This window comes from Lactuca serriola, chromosome 4 (genome assembly GCF_051521515.1).
Source record: "Lactuca serriola cultivar US96UC23 chromosome 4, Lser_US96UC23_V15, whole genome shotgun sequence".
Taxonomy (NCBI): Eukaryota; Viridiplantae; Streptophyta; class Magnoliopsida; order Asterales; family Asteraceae; genus Lactuca; species Lactuca serriola.
This window is the reverse complement of record NC_136411.1, coordinates 132966856-132987979: the sequence shown is the minus strand read 5'-3', so window position 1 is coordinate 132987979 and position 21124 is coordinate 132966856. Positions and strand designations below refer to the sequence as shown.

Genomic DNA, 21124 nt, shown 5'->3' with positions numbered 1-21124 from the left:
GGCATAACCCGCACATTTTGTGTAAAATTGGAGGGTTTTATGGCAATAACCCTTTTATTTTACATTCTACAAATTACAAGTGATGATTTGAGCCTAAAAAAAGGGCCAATTGTATACTATGACGATAACACAGGGGCTGAACTGCAAAAATAGTAATCTTTATTATTTTCTGTTATTTTACCCATAAATGGAGTCTAAAACCCTAGAAAACCCTGCCGCTCACCATAAAGAGAGCGAGAGAGAAAAGCGACGCCAAAACCCTAAACTCAGTTTACAGCGGGTTAGAAAACCAGCACAACTGAGCTTTGAGCTTTTGGTCTTCCATGGCGTTGTATCTTCTATACGAGTCTGCCTCCGGTTACGGTCTGTTTTTGGCCCACGGTATTGATGAAATTGGACAGAACACAGAGGCTGTTCGTAACTCAGTAGTTGATCTAAATCGCTTTGGGAAGGTTGTCAAACTCGCCGCTTTTAATCCTTTTGAATCGGCTCTTGATGCTCTCAACCAGTGCAATGCCGTCTCCGAAGGTACATACCAAATATATACATGAATACACATACATGTCCTTGTTATTTGAAAATGGCTGCAGTAAGTTTTTATGATATACTTTCGTAACTAAATTTCAGCGTTTGTTCGTAATTTGTGTTCAATTTGTTTTGTTTGTATGCTATTAAGCTTCTAGCTTTTCGTCTTCTGTTTGTTGCTGAGAGGGATGTGGAAAAATATTTCACGATTAGGCACTTTCAGTTGGTGATTTTTTCTGTCATGACAAATAGCACAAACAATAGCAAGGATATTGTCATGCAGCGTCTTTTTCATTGAAATTTCTTGTGTTTTGCTTTGGGTAGGTCTGTCATAGAACTTGAACAATGATAAGTTGAGTTTTGATAGGATAAGTTTCTATTCCTTCAGTACACATATAATTTGGAAATGTTCCCCTGTTAAGCATTATAATAAGTCGAGTTTTGAGCTTAAGAACATCATCCTTCTTACTTTCTATGTTGGTGTTCTAACAAGTTTTATACACTTTTTTTGAATTTGTTCAGGCCAAATGACTGATGAGTTGAGGAACTTCCTCGAGCTTAGCCTTCCTAAAGTCAAAGAAGGTAAAAAGCCGAAGTTCAGCTTAGGAGTGGCTGATCCCAAAATTGGATCTCACATATATGAAGAAACCAAGATCCCCTGCCAGAGTAATGAGTTTGTTCTTGAGCTCATTCGAGGTGTTCGTTTACATTTCGATAGGTTCATTGAGAATCTCAAGGTGTTCTTCTTTTCTAGTTTCTCCTCTTAATATATTTCATTCTGGAAATCCCCCTAACTACAAAATCTCCTTTTTTTTTATATATAGCCTGGTGACTTGGAGAAAGCTCAACTTGGTTTAGGCCACAGTTACAGCAGAGCAAAAGTGAAGTTTAATGTCAACCGAGTTGACAATATGGTCATTCAAGCAATCTTCCTTCTTGATACCCTTGATAAGGATGTAAACTCATTCTCCATGAGAGTTAGGTTCGTTCCCTCTCTCTCTCTCTCAAATCACAATCTTGATTTACATTTTACATTTAAAATGTCTGAGTTAGGTTCGTTAACTCTCTCTCTCTCTCTCCATGAGAGTTAGGTTCTTCTATTACAACTAAAATGTCTGATTTTTAATTCAGGGAATGGTACTCATGGCACTTCCCAGAGCTAGTAAAGATTGTCAATGATAACTATCTTTATGCTAAACTTGCAAAATACATAAATGACAAGTCAGAGTTGTCTGAAGATAAGTTAGATGGGCTAGTAGATATCCTTGGTGATGAAGATAAAGCAAAGGAAGTAATTGAAGCAGCTAAAGCTTCCATGGGTAGGGTTATATTTGTCTTTGCTACACTTTTATGTGGTTATATTTACAAAAAGAACATTATCTCATTCTATCTTCTTTTTTTCAGGTCAAGATTTGTCACCAGTTGACCTGATTAATGTCCAGATGTTTGCACAACGTGTGATGGACCTTGCTGAATACAGAAAGAAGCTTTATGATTATCTTGTTGCTAAAATGAGTGACATAGCACCAAATTTGGCTGCATTAATTGGTGAAGTTGTTGGTGCTCGATTGATATCTCATGCTGGAAGCCTCACAAATCTTGCAAAATGCCCTTCTTCTACCCTTCAAATCCTTGGTGCTGAAAAAGCCCTTTTCAGGTCTAATATCATTATCCACAACCACTAATTTCTTTTAGCTAAAAAAAGTTAGATATTAATCTTGTTTTTCTTATTTTAGGGCTCTGAAAACAAAGGGTAACACACCGAAATATGGTCTTATCTTTCATTCGTCTTTTATCGGGCGTGCATCTGCTAAAAACAAAGGTCGAATGGCTCGTTATTTGGCTAACAAATGTTCAATTGCTTCTCGAATTGATTGTTTCTCAGGTTAGTTTGTGTTTTACAAGTTATCTTTTTGGTCAAAGTCAAAGTCAAAGATTAAGTTTTTAATGATAAACAGAGGGAAGTGGTACTTCTTTTGGAGACAAGCTTCGTGAGCAAGTGGAAGAGCGTCTTGACTTTTATGACAAAGGTGTTGCACCTCGTAAGAACATTGAGGTTATGAAAGCTGCTATGGAGAATGCTGCAAATCAAGGTATATTGACTTACATTGATTTTGTTTATTATAGTATAAAAACTGAATAATTTTGTTGTCTTTAGAAATGGAGGTTGAAAATGGATCTGAACCATCTTCGAAGAAGAGCAAGAAAAAGAAGTCAAAAGACAATGGTGAAGCAAAGACAGATGACAAAGAGAACAACACTGTTACAAATGGAGATGCTGCTGAAACCAAATCAGGGAAGAAGAAAAAGAAGAGAGCTCTTGAAGAAGAGGAGACAGAAGCTACTACTGAGAATGGGAAAGAAAATGGAACAGAGAAGAAGAAGAAGAAGAAGAGCAAAGATGTTGTAATGGAGGATGTTTCTGCTGTAAGTGAAGGAAAGAAGAAAAAGAAGAAAAAGTCAGCAGCTGAGTGAAGAAGAAGATGATATGACGTGCTATTTTGATATTATTATTATTATTATGTTTTTTTTTTGTTGGTATCGTGTTGTTGGTTGCTTGAAGTATTATTATGATGATTAGAAACAAAAGGTTGGAAGGTAGTTAGGTTAATTTTATGTCAAAGTTTTGGTGTAGATGGATGTATTACAGTTAATTTCATGTTTAATGTGGTCTTAATATAGATCATGCCTCAACAGTGTTTCGTATCTTAACCCTTTAATGATATCCAAATTGCATTTTTTTTAAACCGACAAATGAATATTATATAAATAAAAATAACCACTAGCAAGGAGCTAGGACGGGGAAAAAGGTACAAAAGAGATTAAATACATGAAACATGACAATTGGACCAATCAGCCCATCCATTTAACATAACTGTTATTTCTCTTATGTTTTACCCATATAATCGTCATAGATTGAATGTTGTGTGCCACTTTGGTTGGGGAGATAAACATATCTTTTTGAATATGATGTTGTTTCTTGCCCTCCATGTCCACCGGATAGCTCCATAACATACACAAAGGTATGTGTTTCTCTCTTTAGGACTATGCCCCCAATTTGCAGCATATTTGAGGATAGCTCCATAACATACACAAAGGTATGCGTTTCTCTCTTTAGGACTATGCCCCCAATTTGCAGCATATTTGAGAATCTCATTGATCGAATCAAAATTAGGTTGAGAAACATTGCACCAAGTGAATACCCAAGAATCTCATTGGGGAAAGCTTCTTTGAGGGTGTTGTCATTCACCCAAGTATCCTGCCAAAACAAAGTTTTGTCACCTGCATTAACATGTTTCTTAATCACTGAATCACTGATGCAATTGATATCCCAAACTTCTGAAACTCAAATTTGATAACAACAATGTTGTTCCAAACACCTGTAACCGATTTTATGGACATGTATCCATCTGGTTTATATTGTAAGTTATGAATCCCTTTTATTACATGGCTCAAGATTGAAAGGGGGGGGGGGGGGGCACTTTGAAACGACACCACCATTTAACAATTAAGGATATGTTGTTGGCCTGAATTGTTCCAACACCTAACTCACCACTTTCTTTTGGGCACAAACCTAATCCCATGCCACCAAAATTAATTTTGTTTTTATTCTCGCAAGCTCCCCATAAAAATTGCCTTCTAATCCCTTCAAGTGTATTAATTACTACAACAAGTGCTACAAATAATGAAAGGAAGTAAGTAGGAAGATTACCAAACACATATTTAATTAAGGTCAACCTTCCACCAAAAGAGAGAGTTTTTGATTTCCATGCAGATAATTTGGATTAAAATCTATCAATTATTGGCCTCCAATTCTTCTCAAGGTTCATGTTAGCACCCACAAGAACGTCGAGATAAGTGATGGGAAGTGGCGCTGACTCATAACCGAGAGGGGCAGCCCAACGGTTGCCTTCACGCATTGTAATCCCGATCCTAAAGACTTTGGACTTTCGAAAATTAACTTTAAGACTGGATGAGATGTGGAAGCATCAGAGTATACGCACAAGATTCTTTATGTTGTTTTCAAACCATTCACCAACAAAATGGGCGTCATCAGCATAAGATAACCAAATTGCATGAAAATGAAAAATTTGTCCTCGGATCCTATAACTAGAATTAACATCCGACTTTTTTCCTTTGAGTCAAATGAACATTGAGTCTAAACTAACTTGATGTTAAATAAAGGTTAATTTCTACAAAAATTACTAAGTTTATATGGAAATTCGTTTTTGATATTGCATTATTTTTTGCCACAATTAAGACATATGGTTTATCAATTTGTTTAAGAGTTAGACCATTTACCCGGTCATCTGGTTGCCAACTCTGGTGTGACAATCTTTGATAATGGTCACTGGCATTGGATTGTAGCTCCTAATAAACAAATAAAAATTGGATTTATTGAGTTTTATATCATCTATAATTCAATCCGAACTTTTTATAAAATAGCTTAACAAATATGAAAATATAAGTTTTTTGAAAACAATCATTTATTTGCCCAAGCAAAAATATGATATGTCTTTTACATCGTATGAATATGTAGCCGTTGTCATTTGAGTTGATATCATAAACATAATAAAATAAAGGATAATAACTTAAAATGGTAATATATTTTTTGATTTGTAAATATTATTTAACTAAGTTTTATTTATTTATTTATTTAATTTTTAAATCCATATTTGACCATTTAACTTTTTTTTTTTGTCTATATCAGTCCTTATAACCGACTACTGTATGTTAAGTTGGAAAAATGACGTAATAAAGTAATATATTTTTCAGTTTGTACACATTTAGTCATTAATGTTTTTGTACACATTTAATCCTTATGACCAGTTTCTTTAGATTTTGCTCACGACATCTTATGTGAGACAATCATTAATGGGGTGTTCTGATACGAGACTCATCCTTCACTTACCTAATTCACAGATCGGTAAAATAATATTGGTGCCCTAGTTTTTTCCAAACAAAAGATGTATTCGTCTTCAGTTTCATCTATATCCATAACAGACAATGAAATTTTTTTGTGATTGTTTCTTCTTCACTCGAATTTGCACTTCCAAGACAAAAAGAATTAAGGAAGACGCTAAAAGAATTTGCACTTCCAAGACAAAAGAACACACTGACAAAAAGTTTCATCTATCTTCATAACAAACAACAAGATTCTTTGTGATTGCTTCTTCCCAACTCGAATTTGTACTTCCAAGAAAAAAAGACTCGTTGTCTACTATGAAGATAGATTGACTCGAAGACGAAGACAATCTTCTACTTGGAGAAAGTAAGGCACCAACATTATTTGATTGATTTGTGAATTATGCTATTGATATAAGTGAAGAATGAGCCGCATATGACAACACCTCATTAATGATTGTCTCATGTAGGGTGTAGTGAGCAAAATCTCGGTCACAAGGATTAAATGTGTACAAAGACATTAGGATTAAATGTGTATAAAGACATTAAGGATTAAATGTTTACACATTGAAAAATATGTTACGTATTAAAGTCATTTTTCTGACTTAACCTAGAGTAACCGGTTATAAAGATTAAATGTGGATAAAAAAACAAATTAAATGGTCAAATATAGACAAAAAAGACCTCAATGACCAAATATATAAAAATAAAGAAATATATTACCATTTTAAGTCATTATCTTTAAACTAAACTAAGACTATGTTTGGCGTACTAAAAACTAGTCGTTAACTGATAACTGAAAAATTAGATGTTAAATAAAAAACTATGTGATAAAAAATAACTTTTGGTAGAACTAACTGAAAAATATAAAATGACATAAAAAACATTTAAAAAAATGTGTTTTTATAATTAATTAAGGAGTATATTTGAAAAGTTTTAGAAAGCTCCTAAAAAGCTAATCTAAATAACTTTTTTAAAAATTAGCTTATAAGATATTTTTTGGTCTGCCAAACATGACAATTCAAAAAAACTTAAAAAATAAACTAGCTTTTCAATTAACTGTGACCCAACTAGAAAGAAGTTATTATAAAGTTATAGCTAAATATTTAATAGTATCAGAAATTAATAAAAAATATCCTTCGAGACAAAGGTTGAATATTCAAATTTTATTTGAGAAATAAAAACCGAAAAAATTGAGTGATGTTCTAATTCCTAACATTAATTTTACTATTAAAAAAAAATTTACTATTAAAAAGAAAAAAAGAAATCAAACTTTAGGAGGGTAAAACTGGAATTTTCACTTTGATACAACTTTTCAAATCTGCCATGCTTGAAATTCAAGCATATCAAGATTCGAGAAGTTCGAGGAAAGTAAACTGGGGAAGTAACGAACTACTGAAAGAACCCTAGCATCCAATTTGACGCTCGTTTAATCCTTTTCCTCACAATTCACCGACCGATTTCTGAAAAGATCAACCCAAAAAAATCCTACGTGACGGAATGGCAACTTCAGCGGCGGCGAATTTAGAGGATGTTGCGTCGGTAGATCTAATGACGGAGCTTCTTCGTCGCATGAAATGCTCAACCAAACCTGACAAACGCCTCATTCTCGTCGGTAACATTCTTGTTTCTCATTGTTATTTTCCACCTTATAGCATCGATTCTGTTTTCCCCAAAATTCTATGCATATTCATTGTGCATTTCCTCAGATCCGATGTGATTTAATTTTAGGCGCTCTGTTATGTTAATGCTTTGCTTTCATCAAATTGCTATATTTTAAATGCTGCGATATGAAAGCATCCTAAACGTTTTTGTTATCGATTTTGCTTAGAAACGGAGAGAATAAACAGACAGAAACATAATCTTCATCACAATTACACAGCCATTAGAGCAAAATGGAATCTAAGATAAGTCAGAAAGGGATGGACATGATTTTATTACTGCATGTCACTGATAAAATCAACCGTGATCATGTCATTGAAGGGTAAAGGACATTGATAAAGATTGATCTTCTTTTACTATTTCTTGATTGAGTTAGAATAATAAATGGTGGAAAGGAATGATCTTACTAACTACAAAGTATCTTACATTGTTACTTATGTTTGTTGCAATGTAAATTATCTTTCAGTTGATGAATCTGGTTTGATGATCAATAAATAATTGGTTTAGGAAACATGAATTTTCAATCCACTTCTAATCACATCAATCTTACGTGTTTCCCCCAAAATGGATCTATCTGTTGATGAATCCTGTTTGCTTCAGGCCCACCTGGATCAGGAAAAGGCACTCAATCACCAATTATCAAGGACGAGTACTGTTTATGCCACCTGGCTACTGGTGATATGCTAAGAGCTGCTGTTGCTGCAAAAACCCCTCTTGGTGTTAAAGCCAAGGAAGCCATGGAGAAGGTAATTTAAATTTTACACAACCGACCCCTCATCTTTCTACTTATCACTATTCCGGATCCATTCTTTCTCAGGGACAACTTGTTTCTGATGACTTAGTTGTTGGGATTATCAACGAAGCCTTAGAGAAGCCTTCATGTCAAAAAGGCTTCATTCTTGATGGATTCCCAAGAACCGTGGTCCAAGCAGAAAAGGTATTAAGACTATTTCTTGATTTAACATCAACCATTTGAGTGTTTTTTTTTTTGTTAATTTTTTTTTGTATGTGTAGCTTGATGAAATGCTGAAAAGAAGAGGGGTGAAAGTTGACAAAGTGCTAAACTTTGCAATAGATGATGCGATCTTGGAGGAGAGGATTACTGGCCGTTGGATTCATCCTGCTAGTGGTCGGAGTTACCACACAAAATTCGCACCTCCTAAAGTTCCTGGGATAGATGATGTAAAAATTCTAAACATCTTTTTATTTTATTTTATTTTATTTTATTTTATTTTATTTTTTATTTTACTTATAAATTGGTAAAAAGAGTAAATTTAGTCTGATTTTCTTGCTTATTATCAAAGGTGACTGGAGAAGCTTTGGTTCAACGTAAAGATGACACAGCAGCTGTTTTGAAGTCAAGGCTGGAGGCATTTCACAAACAGACTGAGCCAGTATGTTTCTTATTTTTTTAACATTTGTTTAAATTTTATGAGTTAATGGAATTTTATATGTAAATATGTATAAGTTATTTATTGACATATGCAGGTTATTGATTACTATAGCAAGAAGCGTATTGTAGCAAATCTGCATGCAGAAAAACCACCAAAGGAGGTAACTGCTGAGGTCCAGAAGGTGCTCTCATGATTATCTTATTAGCTTGGTATTTACTTTGAACATTGTTTCTCTTTATTTAATTTTTATTTTTTGGTTTTGATACTTTTATGGGAACTTGTATCTTGATATAAGCTAAGTTTTGAGTTGAGCTAAAGAACAATAAAATAGTTCGTCTACAATTTTTTCGGCTAAAGATCTACTAATTTCTCATTCTTTATATAAGAGTCAAAAGACACCAAATTCGTATTCTTTATCTAAATGTATAATCTATTAGATTTTTAGGAGAGAAACCTATTGAAAAAGTCAAAGGTCCAATCATAATCTTGACTTCAATTTTTTCATAGTTTATAAAATGGAAATTGACTTAAAAAGGTAATAAAATTTTCAAAATGTTCAAAAATTACCATTGTTGTTTTTTAATACAAAAATACAATTAAAGTATATTTTTTATACTTCAGGTAAACGGAAAAATGACTTAAAGGGTAACAAAGTTTCCAAAATGTTCAAAAAATATCATTGTTTTTTTAGTACAAAAAATACCATTGAAGCATACCGTGTAGGTACACATTTTAGTACAAAAAATACCATTGAAGTTTTCAAGATGTTTAAAAAAATTTCATTTTTGTTTTTTCAGCGCATCTTTTGTTAACTTCGTTGTTTTCGGATTATGTAGAACACGGTCATCGGATATCATTCCATGTCATACCAGTTTACACCAATTGTGTACTCTCTTTCATTCCCTTACTTGATCAGTTTGTATCTAAATATAGTTACAGAAAAACACATAACTAGGAATCAATCAATTAGAAAACAAGTCGTTCAAGCGCTCCAACACGTATGCTTCTCTCTTTGTTTTGACTACAAATCGTCATCAAATCAACTACATGACGCTTAGTGTTCTTGACCATTCATCTCTCACTAGTCCAGAGAATTAAAAGCAACTCCTACTATCTACATCCAAATTTAGGAATTCTCATAACATAACGTCACACTCGTTTCTCTTTTGTGTCTCTCTTGTGCCGCAACACTAATGAACGACTAACCTTGATGTATAATATGTGTATCTACATAATGCATATATGTTTTAGGTTTGAGGTATATAATGTGATTAGTAAGCAAGAACGTTTAACTAAAGTTATTATCCACTTACTTTTTATGTTACCATAAGAATGATCGAGTGATGGAATGAAAGAGAGTGCATAACGGTTGTGAACTGATATGACATTGCATGATTTCTTGTACATAATCAGACAACAACGAAGTTAACAAAAAATGCGGTGAACATTTTGGAAACTTCATTACACTTTTAAGTCATTTTTACGTTTACCTGAAGTAACCAGTTACCACGAGGTTTAATTTGAACATATGTGTACTTCGTTGGTATTCTATGTACAAATAGTATACTTAAATGAGATTTTTTGTACTAAAAAACAACAATGATATTTTTTGAACATTTTGGAAACTTCGTTACCTTTTTAAGTCATAACCCTAAATTAATAACCGGGTAACCTGATGGTTCCCTATAATAGCCGGTTCAATGGTATTTTGTGTACGAAGTTTTCAAAATTTTCAAAAAGCACCATTGTTGTTTTTTTAGTATAAAAATATCATTAAAGTATATTATTTGTACACAGAATACCACCGAAGTATATATGTGTTCAAATAAAACCTTGTGGTAACCGGTTATTTTAGGTAATGAAATAGAGTGCACAATTGGTGTGAACTGGTACAACGGAGAATGATCTCCGGTATCTGTGTTCTACATTATCCGAAAACAGCGAAGTTAACAAAAGACGCTCTGAAAAAACAATAATGATACTTTTTGAACATTTTGGAAACTTCAATGGTATTTTTTTGTACTAAAATGTATACTTCGTTGGTATTCTATGTACAAATGGTATACTTCAATGATATTTTTTGTACTACAAAACAATGATATTTTTTGAACATTTTGGAAACTTTGTTACCTTTTTAATTTATTTTTCCACCATAAGGTTTTATCTGAATACATGTGTAGTTTGTTGTTATTTTGTGTACAAAAAGTATACTTTAATGGTATTTTTGGTACTAAAAAAACAATAATGATATTTTTTCAACATTTTGAAAACTTTACTTCTTTTTTAAGGCATTTTCCCAAACCTAATATACTTTAAAACACCATTAAACTCCATCAAACTTCTCAAAAAAGAAATGATCGATTTTAGCTTGGCTTTGAAAAACAAATAAAACCCAAATTTGTAATGAATAAATGAAACACATGTAAAAAAATGAAACACAACTTTGCTTTTGAAATACCATTAAACAACATCAAACTCCATAATTTAACACCATTTCGCATCTACTGGTTTGGGAAATCGAATCCTACAGTTGCATTGAGAAATCAAAAAGCTTGCTTTTGTTCCAGAATCTTGAGAAACAATGGTGTGGGGTTCATCGTGATTCGAAGATGGAGACGAGAAAGTCAGTGGATGAACTGACCATTGTCGGAAGGGAAGAAGGGGAATGAACGGTGAGGTTGCGGGAGATGAAGGAAATATAAGCATCATTGTCACGATTTCCGTTGCCTTGTAGTCCTGAGGTACCCGGATTCTGTCATTAATGTTGAGTTCCATAAAATGTGAGCCCCTCACCATTTATGTTGCATATCATCGCCTACTTCCAGCTTAGGGTCATGGATTACATCTTCGTTAAGGCCCGATTCTAGGAAGATAGTGGTAAAGAGACATAGAAATGAAATTGGGGCATGAATTATACCTTCGTGAAAGATTGAAAGACGATAGTGAAAACTATAAAGTTGGGTGTGTTTTAGGGGTTGGGGGGGGGGGGGTATAATTTATATTATTTTCTAAATTAAATTTAGTTTAAGAAAATGTAAAAGAATTTTTTTTTTTTAAAATGTGTAAATGTCTTTCTATATGGTCGGAGGACTAAATATGATAGAAATTGAAACCATCGAGACTTTCTGTGAAACCAAAAAAAGTTACGGATTAAAACCCAAAATCTGAAAAACCACATAGATCATTTATGTAGATTTCTCTAAATAATATTATTAGTTTTTTACATTTGCAACTTTAAATTAGACACTAAAACTTGAACACTTCTACGGATCCTTCTCCATTTTTATTTTTAAAATTTAAATTTTTTATTTTTATCAAAAAGTTTTCTTCCAAAATTGTCTCCGGTGTTTGAACAAGGAGGAAGAGGGGGATTTGGGGTTTATGTTTTATTCTTTGACATATTGGCACATTGTCCCCTTAAACTTTTAAGTTTCTAACTTGTTTTCGTAACTGACTCCCCAAAAGTCCAACAAGTCTTAATTCCTCTGTAACAAACCTAGAAGATGAATTTCTTAACATTTTGGGCTCAAACCTAGTTATGTAAAGGTCAAACTTAAGTTTCAAATTTTACAAATTTAGTCCTTCAAACTTTTAAATATTCAATTTAACCCAAATTAATCTTCTAATTAATTTTGAACTTCATAATCTATCAAATTTTTAACTTTGTTTTATTTATTTACTTTTTTTATTTAATATTTCAAAATATTTCCGGTTAAAAGGCTAAAACTTGGGCGTAACAATTATCCACCCTTAATATGATTCTCTCATGGAATCTTAAAGATAACACCTTTAAAATTTAAACTAACTTGAGTTCAATTACACAGTTAAATTTAGATTACTTGTTATATAATTAGTGTTTAATTGTATCAATCTAATTTGTAAACTCAGATTTTGAGTCTCACTAAATATCAATTAATTCACGTAATATTTACTTATCTTCAAAACATTTATAACAAGGTTCTTATTTTTCTATACTTGGATAAATTATTTTTATAGATAAACTAGAAAAGTTTTCCCCAGCGTTGCGGGGGTTAAAGGGTATTTTCATTATAAACAATGTTATTGATCTAGTACTTAACACAAATTGTTAAGTTGCCATGCATGCAACATAGATTCTGCATGTAATTGTCATGCATTCAGGTCTTTCTCGTCTTCATGCCTTCTCAAATTGTTGCTCTGGTCAACCCGATACTTCATAGTAGCAGTTTTGTCACATGACACCATAAAATACAACAATAATGAGATGATTTTACTTTTTTACAACACAATACAATACAACACATACGATATATATGAAAAATGTTTCAGTTAAGAAATAAATTGTTCAATCAAGTCAGCTTTTCATCCAGGTCAAAGTAACATAGAAACCAAAGGAAGGCTTTCAGCCGTTTATGTTCCCAGAATACCATGGATGACAAATATTTATTCATATATTTCCGATTTTATTTTATAACTATCTATCCTCTACATCTAAAACTCTGTTAACAAATAATGTATAATAAAATTAACATTAACAACAATTTGGGTTTAAAAGGTCACAAGCCCTAAGATTGAAAGTGGTTTAGGCAGGGGTATAAGTATAAGTAACCCCACCCCATAAGAATATGGGTCATTATCAAAGGGGTCTTGTATGTCCTCCAAACCAAATTTAAGACCAAAAAGTTCACACACAAAAAAAAATATACAAATGCAATTCTGATGCTCTTTTGATAACATGCCAGTGACTTAAAGCCTTATGAAAGGTGAATTTAAAGACAAAATGGCCATTTCACATGAATTTTAACACCCAACGACAAAGGGTTACCAAATATGATTTTAGGGGTAAAGTTGTCATTTTTCGTAGATGCAACATTGTAGGGACATAAAGTGTGAACCAATGCGGTTTTAGGGAAAAAATGGTGAATTTAAGTAAGAAATAAACTCCCCAAAATATCTATTCTTGTTAGGTCATATAACCATCAAGGGAAAACAATTTTACCTTAGCATGGTCAAGTTCTTCCAATAGCAGAACTGCAGCACCTCTAATTAAAATCCATAACAACCTATAGTTAAAAGGAAGAAGAGGACTCCAACATTGTAACTCATAATTATACTTATGAAATCAATAATAACCTTTGAAAATGGGAAAATTATATATATATATATATATATATACAAAATGTTAGCACCTGATAATAACTTAATAATCACCTGTGTGTACAATTCCGTTTGCATGCTTTATGAAAAAAGTGTCTGTAAATTCTCAAATTCTTTTCTCAATCTGTTTGTTTCATTTTCCAAGTTCGTGTACCTTTGGCAATGAGAAAATCATAAAATCTATCGTTGTAAAGCACTTAATACACATAAAAATTAGATATAAATGAAAATCTAAAATAAATTATATCTTAGCAAAACTTACAGAAAATTTTCATACTTTGAACCAACAAAAGAGACCACTTGGTCTTGAAAAAGAGAGCACTTGGTCATGAAAAAGCTGAGATAGCAAAAAAACACACCAAGTAACTAATGGAGGTGTAAAATTTACCATTTTGGATCTCAAAGTCTCCATCAATAAACACCTTTCTTTCTCAGATTCCTTAAAACATGAACAAACCAACCTTTCTCTTGTTCAGATTGGTTTCAGTTTTGTAGTAATCTGATTCAAACAGCCAAAAAATGAAACAAAATTCCAATTTCAATTAAGTAAACACAAAAAACATTATTAGCTAAAAAATAAACATGTAACTTCAATCTATCTACTTGATCACAAAATCGGACAAAAGTTGAACCCTGACAAATTAATGCCAACATCTTTATTAGATTGACAACAAAAAAAAGTGTTTGTATTTCATACACTCTTCAACACTTCCCATATACCATTTGGAACAATGATTTATATAACATAATAGAAAAAACCAATTAAATTTATTGCAAAAACACATAAACTAAATGTTACAGATTTGGCTCCTTTAAACCAAAAGAAAACATGATGTAAATAAATTAAAAGTTTAGGTTTACCTTGAGAAAACCAATTGAAGCAACCATTGAAAACCGCAAGAATCGGAAATGAAAGAGCCGTTGAAAGTTACAACTAAAGACATCAAGAACCCCTGCGTATTCAAGGTAATTAAACATAAGATATGTGATATCAGGGGCCGTTTGGATATAGATTTTGCAATCTAAAGTATTAAAATCATAATAAAAAATAAGTTGGTTAAAGTGAAGAGTAGTTCACAATAATGTAGGTTGTTGATTATTCCAAACAATATAATTCATGGAGATAGGACTACAAAGTTTAAATTCATAGTTTCTTCCCACATAAATGTAACTAATGGGGACCGACTTCAAACAAACTTACAGCCAATGACCTCTATTAACAAAATAAAATGTCATTAGTATAAGAATGTGATATAATTTGATACCAATTTGACTAAATATGTGCAAGGCAACAGCTTGAAGCCTGACAACCTTTTCAAATTCCCTAAAAGCATTATACCTATAATTATGTTAATGTTAAAGCTTTGGAACCATTTTAACATCTAACTCATTTAACCATATGAGTAAACTCTGTTACTTATTTCCGTTTTAATCCCACTATTTCTTAGAAAAGACCGAACGTTTTTCATCATTTAATATATCAAACTATAAGCAAATGTTGCATTTTAACTATTCATCTATAACCCAATACCCTAGTAATTTGAAATCTAAAGAAAAAAATATATATTGCAATGAAAACATTTTTACGCATCAAATGCCAACAGCTAATAACGTTCAGATCATATCATTTGATTAACAGAAAAATTGTGAGATTAAAAGCATGCAAGGAGGGCAAAAAAGGGATTTCTCACATTCATATTGTACTCTGAAACTTTTCCTTTTCCTTCACTTCTAATACCACCAGTCACCAAAGTTAATGGTCTTTCATCAACGACTTCATCAATGAAACCAAACTCTTTGGCGTCTTGTGGTGTCATAAAGTAGTCTCGATCCATATTCTTCTCAGTCACATCAACAGATTGTTTATCTCCTTAAATACTAAAGAAGAATCACAAAAAAAATACCATCAATGCTTTCAAAGGTTCTTGTTTCTCAAAATAAAACCCTATGCCTGATTGAGGCATTTCATCAAACAGGTTACGTACAATTTTGAGCAACATAATCAACTTGTGAAAAAACATACCTTTACTAAATATGAGGCTTCCTTAAACATTAATTTTAAACTTGTGCAAAAGAAGGAAGCTTAGGGTAGTTAAAAAACCGAACTTAAAATTTCAAACTCGATTTTAACCGACAAGAAATTGAAAACTTCAAAGAAAATCAAGGATGATTCGTCTTAAACCAACAGAAGGTGCAAGCGGAGAACAGAAGATTCGGCTTAAATATGAAAATATGGCACTTAAAACAGAACGGAAGAGCAAAACAAACCACTGTTACCGTTGAAAGGTCCGATCGATACCGATGAGAGTGAAGATTCTGATATCGTCCCTTCTACTACTGTTTTTTCTCGTCTTTCTTTTTGTTTAGTGCCAAGTATCCAGGAATTGAAGCCTTTTTTTTTTGTGTATATATATATATATATATATATATATATATATATATATATATATATATATATATATATATATATATATATATATATATTGGATGCTCGGTGGATGTAGAACACAAAGTAGTGACCAGCGTCGGTGGTTGTCACGACGACTTCTGATCGGAAACAATAGGCGGAAGCGGTGACGAAGAGGTCGAGCGGAAGAAAGTTGACCGATGCTCGCTATAGATAGACGGTGGAAGGAAAAGGGTATGAATGGCGTTTTAGTAGAAGGAAAAAGAAGTGGTGGGAAGGTTTCTGTGATTGGATACAAAGGGCGGTGGAAAAGTAGAAGTGCTGGCCGGTTCGTGTAAATCAAGTTTCAAAAAGCTTTTGAAAAGTTATCATATTTGACAATTTTGTATAACAAAAGGGATTATTTCTGCCAATCCCTTAGCCACTTTACTGTAGCTAAGGAGGAGAATTTTAATATATAGTATAATTTATAAATAATTCATTTACTAATACATCATATAAATGAATGTTAAAGTTTAAATAGTGTTGTGAATATACTTTCTTCACTTTGGATTAGTAATCATAATTATCTGCATCAATTGCTAGGTTCAATTGTGAATATTAGAACTTTGGCCTCATGAATGGTGTTCATTCGGACAAAAATATTGATAAAAATGGTGGTAACCATAATACACATGGATTCGGAAAGCGTATGTGAATGTGGAGATAGGTCCTAATATAGAAGAAGAGAAGCATGTCAATGTTGGGAATAATGAAATCTTGGATATATCGGCTCATGCATGTGTTCTCTTGGGAAGGATAATAGATGTTCATGCTATTGGTTATATTTATAAGTTATGTAGGAATTAAGCTTCACCAATTTGAAAAACAAATACGTTGGATGTGATTGGATATAGGTGAAATTTAACATGATCGTTGCATGCAATAGATTAAGCAATATAGTTGTGTTAACGTGATATCCTATAAAGAAAATTAGATCCTTCCTCATCCTTCTTGCCTTATTCTCCAAGACTTATCTATTTATCTTATAGATAACTCCTTTTATTTTAATCCAAGATTCTAGTTTCCTTATTACTTTCTAGTTTCTCCTGTATATAAAATCTCGAATGCCTTTTAAATGAATTAAGTTTTTCCAATACCAAATTTTTTATGGTATCAAAGCAGGTCTAGATCATATCTGTTTCTAACAAAGGCACTATGACCAGAGATGATGGAGGATCCAATGCTTCGAAGACCGATGGAACTACCAACACCATCGATACAAACTCCCCTTATTATATCCATATTTCAGATTACCCCAGACAAATGCATGTCAATGATGTGCTCACCGACAACAACTACAACGATTGATCACAAGAGATGTTAAACTTCTTGTTCGCCAAAAACAAAGTAGGTTTCATCAATGGAACCATTAAAAAACCCGAAGAAACTTCACCAAACTACATGATATGGATGAGGTGCGATGTTATGCTGAAGGATTGGCTTACCACAACAATGGAGAAAGGGATCAGAAGCAACATTAAATAATGGTTTTGAAATAGGGTCAGACCTCCAAGAAAGATTTGGCAAAGAAAGTGCACCAAGGGAATATGAACACAAACAGTCTCTAACCATCACAAACCAAGAAGTCACTTCTGTATCAACGTACTACATGAAATTACGAAGTATATGGGATGAACTTCAATCAGTTTCTCCCATACCACGATGCTCTTGTTGAAACTGCACATGCGAGATAGGAAAACAATTAAGCGAGGCCAAAGAAAAGGGTATATTATACAAATTCTTAATTGGACTAAATAGTGAGTTCACCACAATAAGAACTTAGATCCTTTCCATGAAGCCAACACCAAAACTGCTTATCATCTTGTTTTCGAGGATGAACAACAAATGGTCATATCGTCGATGAAAAAGCCTTCCATGGACAACAACACCTTCTAAGATTTCACTCCAAACAGGCGAGACAATACCTCAAATCAGCCAAGAAATAAAATTGTGCAAAAGGACACAAAGTAGAACACCGATGAAGTCAAACACTGTGATTTCTGCAGAAAAGATGGGCATAGTTGGGATGGTTGCTTCAGAAGAATCGGCTATCCGGAATGGTAGCCCAATAAAGGAAAGCGTGAAACAGTTAAGCCTAAAGCTGCTTGCCTTGATGCATATTCAAGTCCTATTGCCAGCCAAACCACTGAAGAATACCAAAGGTTCATTAAACACTTTACAAAGGAAGAAGGTAACTGTAACATCCATTTTGTGAGGTATTTTTTCTTGGAATTTTTGGTTAAGTGTTGATATTTTTTTAAAGACGAAAGGGGCTTTGTACGCTGGGCGTAATGTGAGTACGCGCGGCCTACTCACCTGAATTGGACGCAGGAGGGAGCACCTTTGTATGCTGGGCGTACGCTGTGAATCAGCAAACCTTAATTTTTAGGGTTTAACCCCTATATAATCCCCATTTAAGGCTTGAGGTTGCCCCTTCATCAGCTTCCTTCCCTCAACAGCCCTCCCATGAAACCCTAGCTGCCATTTGAGTGTTTTGAGCTTAGAAGTGACATTTTTTGGTGTTTTTGGTTATCTTGAAGAAGGAAGGATCTCTTGGAAGTTGCTCTTGTGGTGTTAAAGCTTGTGGATCCATAAATTAGCTACCTTGGTCATTATTCAGAAGGTATCTAGTCCTCACCTTTATGATTCATCTCTTAGTTCTAGATAGTTAGGGTTTTTCTGTTTATTTTGGTCCCTTAAGGAGGTTCTTGAGAGTATAAGCTACCCCAGAAGGTTATGATGACATATCTTAGTGTTTCTGATGTCCCTTGTGCATAAAAATGGTGTCTTGATGGTTTAAGCTCAACCATGCAAGGGTTGAGGGTTGTTTCATGAAGTTAGTATGTTAAGATCAAAGATTTGACCTTTTAAGCCATGCAAAAGCTTAAAGTATTTGACTTTATGGTTTAGGACCTTGTTTTGATGTTGACTTGAGGTTTGGACATTATAAGTTTAACGATTTAAGTCATTTGGGTGGGTTTAGCTGTCTGACTAGTACGCCGCGCGTACTCCTAAGTACATTGCGCGTATTGGTCCAACACCCTGATTCTTAATCAGCCACGTACGTTGGGCGTATAAGCCAGGTACGTCGCGCGTACGTCCCTCTGTGGGCTTTTGTATTTTTGGGGCTCAGGTTTAGTTGGGCTTTTGCCTTGTTGAGTTTGGGTCGTAGACCTTTTTGTGGTATTGGGTCATTTGTGGGCCCTAGGCCATTTTGGAGCTCTTGGGCATGTGTTGGGCCTTATAGTCCTTTAGTTTGGGTTTGGACCATTGTTAGGTCAAATGATTATAAGCTTGACCTTAGATAGTAACTAAAGTTGGTATTGATTATGTTCAACGTGAGGAACCATTGGGCAGCGGATTCGGGAGTGAGATTTGCTATCTTTTGATCGATGTGATTTTCCTCCACTGTACTCATGGGTCAAAGGCACCAATACCGGCCCACTAGATTATGTTAGTATAATGATATTTATCTTCGTGACAATTCCATGCTATATCTATTTATGCATGTTGTCTTCGTGAATTTCGTGATACGATTGTATGCTTAGCTGTAGGGGGTGAAATAGACCCAATACCGGTTAAAAGATACCGAAGGGGGTGAAAGAGACCCATTATCGGTTGAAATATACCAAAGGGGGTGAAATAGACCCGATACCGGTTGAAAGATACCGAGGGGGTGAAATAGACCCAATTATGTTTTGACTGATATGCATGTATGGTATGTGGTATTTTGGGGGAGCTCACCAAGGTTTGTGCTTACGGTTTTTAGTTTGTGTTTCAAGTACTTCCAGCTCGAAAGGGAAGGGCCCGACTTGATCGCACCGCATCTTCCTGCGTTTTTCCGTATTATGTGATTTGGGATTTGTATTATGATATTATTTCCATTATGATACACTTTTGTTTGTTTTGACATAACTACTGGATGTTCGAAATGAAAAAAAAAATTATCTGGAAATTTTGGGATGTTACAAGTTGGTATCAAAGCCTTGGTTTGAGGGATTCATGCATACTCTCAAGTGTGTCTGAACTCAAACCGAGGATTTGGTAGATTTTCATAAAAAGAAGTAATTTATTTTTAATAAATGATGGGGTGCGATGCGTGCAATCAGCCAAGCTCAAGTAAGTTTTCCCAAAATACCCATACATGTTAAATGTTTTATGATATGATATGAGAATCGCATGCTAGACTAGGATTAATGATCTGCTCAAGATTGCATGATAGAATGTTAGGAGATATATCTTTATGCGCCTATTGTATGAGCTTATAGATCTGCATGCTAGTGAGAGATCAGTTATCTGATAGGATGGCCTGCTCATGTTATGTTCTAATTTGAACTACTTTATGCTCGAATGTTGCATGCTTTGTACTTATAAGCATTTTCATTAGTACAAACTGAGTAGTGGATGAATGCGTTTGGTTACGTATTATTGAGATTAGATATTTTTAGAAGGTTAGGTTTAACTCTATTCCGCAGCTCTTGTTTGAGTCCAATCGTTGTAGTGTGGGACCTTTCATTCAAAGAATTATCTAGTACCGATAGTATGTAACTGTATTTGTGTGGTAGCCAGATCTTATTAGTGGGAGTTTCATTTGCAACTGATAGCATAGAGTGGCGAGGAAAGGAATCCTAGGAAGTTCTTAGAATATGCCTTGGCACGCGGACGCTCTATATATGAGAGGGGTAATGGATAGAAAGGAAATGACTTGAAGGAATCATTACAGTCTTTGTGGAGGGTATGGATAGGTGTGGAAGGTAGTACTAGCCCCGTACTACTGAAAGCACATGATCTATACCCAAGACAAGGAAGGCCATGGTGAATTCAAGAAAATTCGAGAGTGTGAGCCTCTTCGTACGTGTATTAATTGTTTATATGTTATGTTTTAGCATGGTGACGACACGCGGTGGGGCACGAGGTTCAGGATCTGGATCTAGTTTGGGCTTGGGCACTGAACCAACTGATGATGGATTATGCGAGTTCATTGCATCTGAGGTTACTAGAGGCATCCTTGATGTGACCCCAGTGATATGTGGGTCAATCAAGGATCACCTTC

General features: G+C 33.9%; 3 protein-coding genes across 11 annotated transcripts; 2 read left to right on the top strand and 1 right to left on the bottom strand.

The window, feature by feature from the left end:
- The first annotated feature begins 202 nt into the window (after positions 1–202).
- LOC145102592 (nucleolar protein 56-like) lies at positions 203–3219 on the top strand. The gene is made up of 8 exons (XM_079040032.1): positions 203–528; positions 1048–1262; positions 1350–1507; positions 1657–1844; positions 1930–2182; positions 2262–2410; positions 2484–2618; positions 2684–3219. Exons 1-8 carry the CDS (start codon positions 324–326, stop codon positions 2998–3000), a joined length of 1620 nt encoding a protein of 539 aa, XP_078896158.1. The 5' UTR covers positions 203–323; the 3' UTR covers positions 3001–3219.
- Positions 3220–6795: 3576 nt separating this feature from the next.
- On the top strand, positions 6796–8828 carry LOC145102591 (adenylate kinase 4). The gene is made up of 6 exons (XM_079040031.1): positions 6796–7045; positions 7693–7838; positions 7910–8029; positions 8107–8274; positions 8397–8486; positions 8581–8828. Exons 1-6 carry the CDS (start codon positions 6931–6933, stop codon positions 8677–8679), a joined length of 738 nt encoding a protein of 245 aa, XP_078896157.1. The 5' UTR covers positions 6796–6930; the 3' UTR covers positions 8680–8828.
- A 3633-nt stretch (positions 8829–12461) lies between these two features.
- On the bottom strand, positions 12462–16357 carry LOC145102590 (ATP-dependent Clp protease proteolytic subunit 2, mitochondrial-like). 9 transcript variants are annotated; one of them, XM_079040021.1, is made up of 7 exons: positions 15646–16357; positions 15314–15500; positions 14484–14575; positions 13885–14121; positions 13677–13776; positions 13465–13528; positions 12462–12677 (listed from the first exon to the last, which is right to left on the bottom strand). In XM_079040021.1, the coding sequence occupies exons 2-4, from the start codon at positions 15455–15457 to the stop codon at positions 14106–14108; spliced, it is 252 nt and encodes an 83-aa protein (XP_078896147.1). In that variant the 5' UTR covers positions 15458–15500; positions 15646–16357; the 3' UTR covers positions 12462–12677; positions 13465–13528; positions 13677–13776; positions 13885–14105. The 9 variants fall into 9 exon arrangements, with proteins under 9 accessions (XP_078896147.1, XP_078896151.1, XP_078896152.1 ...); XM_079040025.1 differs by having other exon boundaries at positions 15891–16357; XM_079040026.1 differs by having other exon boundaries at positions 15922–16357.
- Between the last annotated feature and the right edge of the window lie 4767 nt (positions 16358–21124).

Coding starts and splice junctions, on each gene's coding strand:
- LOC145102591 (XM_079040031.1), top strand. CDS start 6,931: ATGGCAACTTCAGCGGCGGCGAATTTAGAGGATGTTGCGTCGGTAGAT. Junction 8,030..8,106: donor CCGTGGTCCAAGCAGAAAAG/GTATTAAGACTA, acceptor TTGTATGTGTAG/CTTGATGAAATGCTGAAAAG. Junction 8,275..8,396: donor AAGTTCCTGGGATAGATGAT/GTAAAAATTCTA, acceptor TTATTATCAAAG/GTGACTGGAGAAGCTTTGGT.
- LOC145102592 (XM_079040032.1), top strand. CDS start 324: ATGGCGTTGTATCTTCTATACGAGTCTGCCTCCGGTTACGGTCTGTTT. Junction 1,845..1,929: donor AGCAGCTAAAGCTTCCATGG/GTAGGGTTATAT, acceptor TCTTTTTTTCAG/GTCAAGATTTGTCACCAGTT. Junction 2,619..2,683: donor GGAGAATGCTGCAAATCAAG/GTATATTGACTT, acceptor TGTTGTCTTTAG/AAATGGAGGTTGAAAATGGA.
- LOC145102590 (XM_079040021.1), bottom strand. CDS start 15,457: ATGGATCGAGACTACTTTATGACACCACAAGACGCCAAAGAGTTTGGT. Junction 14,576..15,313: donor TTTCAGAGTACAATATGAAT/GTGAGAAATCCC, acceptor TTGAATACGCAG/GGGTTCTTGATGTCTTTAGT.